This window comes from Leiobunum rupestre, chromosome 7 (genome assembly GCF_980474605.1).
Source record: "Leiobunum rupestre chromosome 7, qqLeiRupe1.1.hap1, whole genome shotgun sequence".
Taxonomy (NCBI): domain Eukaryota; kingdom Metazoa; phylum Arthropoda; class Arachnida; order Opiliones; family Sclerosomatidae; genus Leiobunum; species Leiobunum rupestre.
In genome coordinates this window covers 21,271,118-21,279,870 of record NC_143390.1, presented here as the reverse complement: position 1 = coordinate 21,279,870, position 8,753 = coordinate 21,271,118, and the positions used below count along the sequence as shown (strand labels likewise).

Here is an 8,753-nt window from a genome sequence, read left to right as displayed (position 1 = left end):
CTCAAAATAAACTAATAAAGAAGTTTCTCTATCAAAGCCATAAAACCGTTTTTATCGAATGATTTGATGTAGGAAAAGCAATTATATTTTTAACGATAGATTAGATAAACGCGTGATAAAGGCGCGGAGACTCCTTCCTGAGCGAAAGCTCACTCGGATGTGCTACTAGACGTTTTTCGTTGGAACCGGCGGATGAGAAAAACAATGAAGTTTAAGTTGGTCCAGTCAGTGGCTGAGAAGCCGGTGTACGGGGTGGGTCCTTCCAGCCGGAACCCCCTCCCGCAATCCACCTTGGGACGACGCCGATACCCACCCCCACGTGCGTGTGTACGCGCGTATACCTCGATTCCCCTCAGCCAGGAAAAAAAGCCTTGACTCTTCGAGGGCACGATGTAACAGTTCTTCGTGAAATCTTTGACGGGAAAAAACTCACCGGGGAAAAGTGATATTTAAAAAAATCTAAGAATGTACTAACCCAGTGAGAAGGGGCTACCACGCCATCGGAGAGACCAAATCTGTCTTCTTTTTTGTTGGTTGCGTCTTTGAAAGGAAACGAAGAGGTAGTTTTGTATTGATGGTAAGGTGTTATTATGTAGGCAGTTACCGCGCATCTCGCCCACGAAGAAATTCGTCTCTCGTTTCTCTGTCCCCAGATGAGAAAGCCAATTTAAAAGAAACAAGATGGCACAGCCACAATAGTAGCCTCTTCCTCCTAGCACTCTTGATTTTACCCATTTGATTAAAAACCGCAGTACTGGCATAGGTAGATAGTGAGAGCTAATACCAAAATAAAATTAAATTTATATCGAGTGTCGTTGAAGAGAATTCGTTGATTCCCGGGGACCTATACGAAGCTATAGACCATACGGACCTATAGAGTAGTTTCAGTTCGTAGCTTTGGCTATGGTCGCCATTTTGTGCGGGATTTTTTCTCTATGGGAAAAAGCATAGGTGACGTCGTGTCACGTGATACTGAAATCACTGTATAGCTTCCACTGTATTATTCACCTTAGGTACACCGGGCTATAAATTCTGACACACTGTATTATTCACCTTCACCATCTTCACCATCACCACCGCATACATCAGGAGCGAAAGTAACAGCCTCTTTCCTCTATTTTACGGAAAGAGGATAAAAAGATACACGCAAGCCGCGAAGCTGCTGTGAATGCGATTTTGGAGAATATTTGCTCGATTATTTTTCGAGGGGTGAGACTTAGGATCTTGAATGGGTTATTTTGGTAAATAAATATATCCGAGTGAATTTATGATGGTAATATTGGCTCGCCTTACCTCCTTCCCGTAATGTATATATTTTGTATTCTATCCGGAGTATATTTCGACTGCTTCTCGAGAAGGAAAGTTTTTACATAATGTATCTTGGGTATCCTTTTTATTTTACATTGTGTAAATATACGTGTGTTATGAGAGAATCACGTTTATACCAGTTTTATCGTCGCTTTGTCTAGGACGTATATTTGTCTTACAACTCGACATTTTTAGTTTTCTGTGGTATTGGTAAAATTATGCGGTCGGATTTAAATTATATTTTTTATTTTTATATTGCGTGTTGTTAGTACAATATTATTAGTTAGGAGCATAGCACTCTTCTCGGAGTTCATCAGGAACTTACAAGACTGGGTAAGAGGCGGTGTTGATGAGACCGCATCTGTTGCCGGCACGGGCGACCTTGAAGTATCCACCGATACCCCAGGAAGTTCCCCAACTAAGAAAAATGAGCGTCTTAAGTCGAGAGTATTTTGCTTAAAGGCATACTCGACATTTGAACAATTACCTGTTTCTGACGAGCCAGTAGTTCTTGCCACCTTCAGTTCCGTAACCAACTACGATCAAGAACGAAGAATGTCCTATTAGACTGGAAAGGATTTGGGATATCGTCAGCGTTACTTACCGACGACGACGGCGTGGTTCAAGTTGACGTTGCTGCATCTGGCGCTGTCGTAGATACCACCGTTGTACATTTGCAAGTCTTGGTTTCCAGCGTCCATTCCAACGGCGACTGGACCGGCGTTAGCAACGGCGTCCATCAAAGCGGCTTCGGAACGTTGGACGTTGACGAATCGGCTCATCCTGGCTCCGACGCAACCGGAATTGTATCTACAGCTTCCCTCCTGAGGAGGCGCAATCAGTCCAGTGTTAACTTACGTTACCGGAAACCGTGACTCAAATAGTTACCCTTCCGGTGTATCCGTAGCAGGAAGCGAGATCGATACCGCGGTTGTCAATGATGTATTTGAAAGCGTAGTCTGGGAATCCACCGTTGCATCCTCCGTTTCCTGATTACGAGGGATATTCATTAAGAATGCGCCTCGATACAATTCTAGGTCTAGCGGGATTTACCGTAGCCGCTGGAGCAATCCAACAAGTTTTGCTCGGAGAGGGTGACTCGTTGTCCGCTGTAAATGGCGACGTGTCCTTCCAAGGCACCAGTGACGGAGAAGGTCCAGCAAGAGCCGCAGCTTCCCTAAGCGTTGAAAAAAGTCCGTTAGGAATTGGTACGATGCCTAACGCGTTTCGTTTTGGCGTGACGCACTTGGTTCTTGATGGGGGTCAAATATTGCCTCAAGTCGACGGCGGCTGGGAGGGTCAATCCGCTGACTGGGGCGGTAGCGAGGGTCTGACTGATGTTGGATGGGACGGAGAGACCCAACTTGGCGGCCTTGAATTCTTCGTGGGTCTACGTATCAAACCGCGTATAAGACGGGGAATTTCAACACGAGGAAAAACGGCGTCTCATACCATATCGGCGTACTCGTTGATTCCGAGGGTGTGAGATTGATCTCCCAAATCGTGTTCCAAGTTGTGTTGGAGGATCTTTTCCACATTCTGCTTGAAGACTTCCTTCTTGGCCTCTTCCTCGGCGGCGCTGTAGGACTTCTTGTGGGTAGACTTGAATTTCTCCCAGTGGTTCTCGAGCTTGGTGGACAGCTCGAGACCAACCACGACGGCGACCAACAAAGAGAAGCAAGCGAATCTCAACATCTTGATGCTGTTGGGTAAAGAGAGCGATTAAATCCCGGCTTCCTCGGAATGAATCTCGATGACTTACTCCGAAGAAGAATGGGACTTGTACCGAACTGGAGATGATCCGCTCTTTTTATACTCGTTTTCAGGCGATTTATTTTTGGGCTGAAAGGGATAAATGGCGAATTATTTTTGGTCTTGTAATTAATATTAACATCCGTTGTTTCGAGCGGTGTAACTCTACCCCATCGAGTTGTCGTTGACAATCCACCTGTTGTTGTTCACCAAGGACTCTTTCGTCTCAAATCAATCAGATTCCGATGGGTGTCAGGTAGTAAGTGCCTCTATACGAGAGAGCGCTAGCACCATCATTCACTTATTGTTTCAATCATCACCTTTCCGCTTTTGAGGTACATGACCTAAATCGCTCTGATATGTGGACGATTTTATACTATTAATAACGTAACGCACTATGGACCATATTGTGACACGCATTAATTTTTTTAATAATGAGTTAGTCGTTCATTTACTTATAATTTTTTTTTAATTTCAGTTAAAGATACAAAAGTATAAAAATTATTGTTTCAATTTAGAGAATTGGATAGCTAGCCGTGTTGGCTAATCCGCAACGATTATCACCGCGTGCGATCTGGATAGAAGAGATAAAGATATTAAATTGTGGACCTAATTGTTAAAGGAATCGTAAAATTTATTTTTACCCTGAAGTATCCCTGTTCACCCCAAGATGTACCCCAGCTAAAAAGAATTACGCTTTAGTTAAGTTTTCAACCCTATTTTGACAAAAATCAACCTGTTCCTAAGAAGCCAGTATTCTTGCCCTTCATCTTCTCCGTAACCCACAACGACGACGGCGTGGTTCAGATGGGTGCTGCTACAGGAAGGGGTGTCGTAGATGCCACCGGAGTACTGTTGAAAGTCCGATTGTCCAGCGTCCATTCCAACAGCCACCGGACCTTTACTACCGACGGCTTCCAACAATGCGGCCTCGTAAGGAGCCACGTCTTCAAACCCAGAAATGGTCGCGCCTACGCAACTGGCATCGTATCGACACTGATTTTCCTAAATTTAGAAAGTTCCATATCAGTTCCATCCCCGAATTTATTAAACTCTCTAAGAACGAACCATTCCTTCGTAGCCGTAACATGATTCCTGATCTATGCCGCCATTTTGAACGATGTACTGGAAGGCGTAATCCGGGTAACCACCATTGCAACCATTGTTACCGTAATCGGAGGAGCAGTCAAGAAGATTCTGTTCGCTCAAGGTGACCATCTCGCCCTTGTATATATTGACGTGTCCTTCCAAAGCGCCAGTGACTGAAAAAGTCCAGCACGAACCGCAACTGCCCTGTACATAAAGTAACGATTGTAAACCTCTGTTGTATAGTTTTATACCAACGTTGTTTTACTTGGTTCTTAATGGGGGTCAAATATTGTCTCCAATCTCTGGACGCGGGGGCTGCCAGGTTACTTTTTTGAACTTTGTACGGTCCACCACTTATTGTTTTGTTGAAGGGAATCTTCAAGCCCAGATGTTTCTGCTTGAACTCTTCGTGTGTCTGTTTGGTTTGGATAAAATAACCTGTAATAACTTAATTTTTCCGTATAAAAAGATCTGACCATATCGGAGAATTCGTTGATGCCCTGAACGTGAGATTTCTCTCCCAAATCGTGCTCGAGATTGTGGCTCAAGACCTTCTCGACGTTCTGCTTGAAGATTTCCTTGCGTTTGTCTTCCTCGGCTCCGCTGTAGGTCTTCTTGTGGGCCGACTTGAACTTTTGCCAGTGACTCTCCAGTTTGGTGGAGAGCTGGAAGCCATCGCCGACGACCATCACCACCAGCAAAGCCAAACACGCTGTTCTCAACATTGTTGTCTTTCGCTTCAGGATGTTTCACGAACTATTTTGGGAGTTGATGTTCTTGTTGTTGATTTGGAAGACGCTTTGATTCGAGGCATCCGAACCATGTTTATATAGTGTTTCAAAAACATCCCGGAAGTGTTACAATTCGAAAGAGAGATTGTTTGTTGGTTCAGATTTGTCAATTTTGGCGATCCCGCAGTCGGAGAACCGATTTTGTTCGCGCCTTCCTTCGTGTTGTTTCTTATAAATCATGTGTTTGGCTGTATGCTAAACAAGGAATAATTTTAATTTGATATTTCAGACTAGTGTGATTGATACGAATATGAAAGGTTGATAACCCGAAGTTATTGTAAAAATATTCCGAGAACTACGAGTTTACTGCTCTAGCCCGTAAGAACATTTCATTGAATTTGAATATCGTTCAATTTCGATTTACGGAAATTAATATTTTCCAACTTTATGGTAATACTAAAATGACATTATTCTTTAAAAGTATGCCTCTAAGTGTATTTCTTTACTTAATGTTTGATTTACAGCGATAGCGTCATTAGTACGTCATCATGAAACGGAACCAGTAGGCAGGGCCCCCAGAGGTCCTATAATTCCTAAAAATCCTATATTTAAAAAAATTTCGTATAACATCTTATAATTTTTATTTTTTGCCCATTTCAAATCCCGCCACTCAGTTAAATTGCTAGATTTAGCTATAGGATAAATCCCTATACAAAATCATTCTAGTCTTTACTTTTGTTATTTTTTAACATGGTTAGCTACTAATATATTTTTTAGATAAAATGGTTAAATAGTTTATATTTTTTAAGTGAAAATCATAGTTTTATTTAACTAAATATAGATTTTGTTTTTAAATGCATAAAGTTAATAAATGAAATAACATTTATAATCCTATATAATCCTATAATTTAGAAAAAATAGTTCTATAAAATCTTATAATTTAGAAAAAATAGTTCTATAAAATCCTATAATTAAAAAAAATTAGTTCTATAAAGTCCTTAATTTTTAGAAATATAATCCCATTTTTCCTATAAATAAATTGAAGATTTGACGTTCAGTTGCACTAGCGGCTTTTTTGACGAAATTGCCACCCCCCCGGGCCGTGTTTTGACCTAAGTAAAATTTGCCTCGGGCCCGTATCTTTCGAAGGGCCCGGTTTTTAATGTAAGTTCTTTTTCAGTTCTGTCTGCCCATTTAAACTACGCTTCAATAAACAGAGTATAGAAAATGCTTTTTATCTAAACAAATGTTCGATATCTAAAATGTTTTTAAAAATTTAATTTACTCATGGGTCCCGTGTTATCTTAAAATCCATTATGTCCGCCGGTATATGGTGTGGAACAGCAACAATTCCAATATTGGCCTCTCCATGAAGAAACTTGCCTTGTATACCTTTTGGCAGATGTGGATAATGGGGGGAAGTATGAAACGCTCCGTAGAGTCAATGGTAAAAATCGCGTACATGAACGTTTCTCCATAAAGAACATATTGCACTCGAGAGCTATGGTCTTTGTGATGGACTAGCAGCGGCTAGTGACGTCAGCCGCGAAAGTAGTCGCGCCTGACCTTTAGCCGGGGTTTGAAAAAACGAAGGTTCGACCCAGAACAATTACAGAACTTCTCTAGAAAAAGAGGAAATGCGAAGAAAAACTTAAAAAATTTAAACCTTGGTCATAATAACGCTACAACACATTTGTTAGTTTCAACTTTTATTCAAAGATATATTTCTTTAAGTAATTATATTTTACTATCTACTATCATCTAAATTACTCTATTTATTAATTACAACCGCTGTCTATAAACTATTAACATGTTTATAGGAGCTATTAACGCCACAAAAGTTAAAAAACGTTGACAAGTACAGTGTGTCAGAATTTATAGCCCGGTGTACCTAGTAACAGAGACCATACCACCGGAGGCCTATCATCATAGTGCCCTACGCCAAAGTCCACCTAGCCCGGACAGGTGACAAATCCAGCATGGGTAGCAGAACCCTACTGATGATCGCACCTTTGACGCTATAGCAAGAGTGGCTGCTATAGCAACTCCAGCCGACACCCTACCTACGTAGGTAAAGAGTCAAACCCTTTGGAGAGAGCTCCTAAAGGGGAACGACGAGCACACAGCAGCCAAGTAACCTGGCACAGCTGGCACCGGAGATCCCGGTGTGAGTCCAAAAGGCCGGGAAACAGGACCGCCGTGCCCTCATACGGAGGCCCACCGCCCCACAGCAGGCTACATAGTCCGCCGAGGCAGCCAGTTTGCACGGACCCTCTCCGTTAGCCTGAGCCGAAGCTCAGTATCCAGTCCAAACCTGACCGAAGTCGGAGGTGGAGATAGGACCATTTGATCAGAGCTAACATCTACCAGTGCGCCACCACCCTTATGGGTTATAAGAGCCGGACCCCGACTCCCCGGTAAAACCACCAGCTATTGCACACTCTAACCCATTTAGGGCCCGTTGACAAGTACAGGAAATCTTCACTTATGCTGCTATACCAATATTTTTTATCCACATTTATTAGCTTTACCTTGCGTTGATACCTCGAGGCAGTACTCCCAAATGGGTTAAGAAATATTTTGTCATAATTCCTTAAAAAGTTAAGGCATAGCCTTATAAGATGGACTGTCAGGCCTAAATTTTCCCTTTGGAAAGTTGAAGATTTGTTGAAAAATTCATGAGCGGACGTACATAATTTTTCTTTAAAAGTGTTAAGTCTAATTTGCTCCTCTATAACTTAAATCACCTTGTTTAAATCCATAATATCACCATTAATCACTACACTACACTCTTCCATGTAAAAGCAAGGCCAATTAAGTCTCCCCAGAGTAGACAACCTAGACAACATCAGATATGATAGCAGACGATTGAGACCGCTTTAACGCGTATGAATACTACAAGCAGTAAATCGCTGTAACTCTACGCGTAGCTTAATTAACGACGAAATATAGCGAAACTTTAATATCACGCGATTTTGGGCTATTTCCATACTCCCCCCATTATCCACATCTGCTTTTAGTAATAATATCCATCAACATTGTTAGCAGTGACAATAAACTTATCTATAAATTCTGGTTAGATATTTCTAGCGCAAGTTAGTGAATTCTTGCTCAAATAGTTAGTGCTCTTCCATTTTGTAAGCGTTCAGGCGTTGCCTACGTTATAATAAAGGCCCGTGCGCGGTTGATATTTTTATTTTTTTTTCTGGCATTTTACTTCGCCAAATAAATCCGCTAGGTTCGCTCGAAGTTCGACCGTTGCCTAGGCAACGGGTCCCCATATATTATAACAAATATGGCGGTGTACCGAGGGTGGAATGTTCGTATTAATGTAACTGAGCTAGGATGTAATTAACCCTTCAACGTCAGTAAAGAAATTTAATTACCAAGAAATATGAAAAAAGAAAGTTCAACAATAATAGTTGTACTCATTTGTTGTAAATGTGTATAAAAATAAACCTAACATTTGATCACAGTTAAATATATTAACTATTGACTAGTAGATTTCATTGTTGTGATAACTAATTAATTCTTTGTGTAATAGGTTTACAGGTTTACAGATTTATTAGTTGCCGTAGTTTATAACAGGGCGGCTCCGACACAGGGCCGGAGCTCAGCCTACAATTTTAGCGTTTTAAAGTTACGAAAATTATAACAACATTTAAACTATTAAGTCCTCATACAATAAACACTCTACAAACGCAAAACAATAAAAAATAAAAAACGCACAAAAATATAAGTCGTATTAAAAGTCTTATTAGGTGGCTCAACTTCTTTTCCTTTACACATCTCAGCCACCCTTACTTCAAGTTGACCAATGTCCTTTATAACTTCAGTCTTATCACCCCTAGCATCCTCTGACAAAAATCAAGA

General features: G+C 41.2%; 2 protein-coding genes across 2 annotated transcripts; both read right to left on the bottom strand.

The window, feature by feature from the left end:
• Nucleotides 1-1,537: 1,537 nt before the first annotated feature.
• LOC149935112 (procathepsin L-like) lies at nucleotides 1,538-3,011 on the bottom strand. Its single transcript, XM_090154007.1, has 7 exons — nucleotides 2,761-3,011; nucleotides 2,555-2,698; nucleotides 2,362-2,485; nucleotides 2,197-2,297; nucleotides 1,913-2,132; nucleotides 1,796-1,844; nucleotides 1,538-1,726 (listed from the first exon to the last, which is right to left on the bottom strand). The coding sequence occupies exons 1-7, from the start codon at nucleotides 3,001-3,003 to the stop codon at nucleotides 1,630-1,632; spliced, it is 978 nt and encodes a 325-aa protein (XP_090010133.1). The 5' UTR covers nucleotides 3,004-3,011; the 3' UTR covers nucleotides 1,538-1,629.
• Nucleotides 3,012-3,574: 563 nt separating this feature from the next.
• LOC149935111 (cathepsin L-like peptidase) lies at nucleotides 3,575-4,874 on the bottom strand. Its single transcript, XM_090153549.1, has 6 exons — nucleotides 4,626-4,874; nucleotides 4,415-4,564; nucleotides 4,129-4,353; nucleotides 3,797-4,065; nucleotides 3,705-3,741; nucleotides 3,575-3,634 (listed from the first exon to the last, which is right to left on the bottom strand). The coding sequence occupies exons 1-6, from the start codon at nucleotides 4,872-4,874 to the stop codon at nucleotides 3,575-3,577; spliced, it is 990 nt and encodes a 329-aa protein (XP_090009675.1).
• Nucleotides 4,875-8,753: the final 3,879 nt, after the last annotated feature.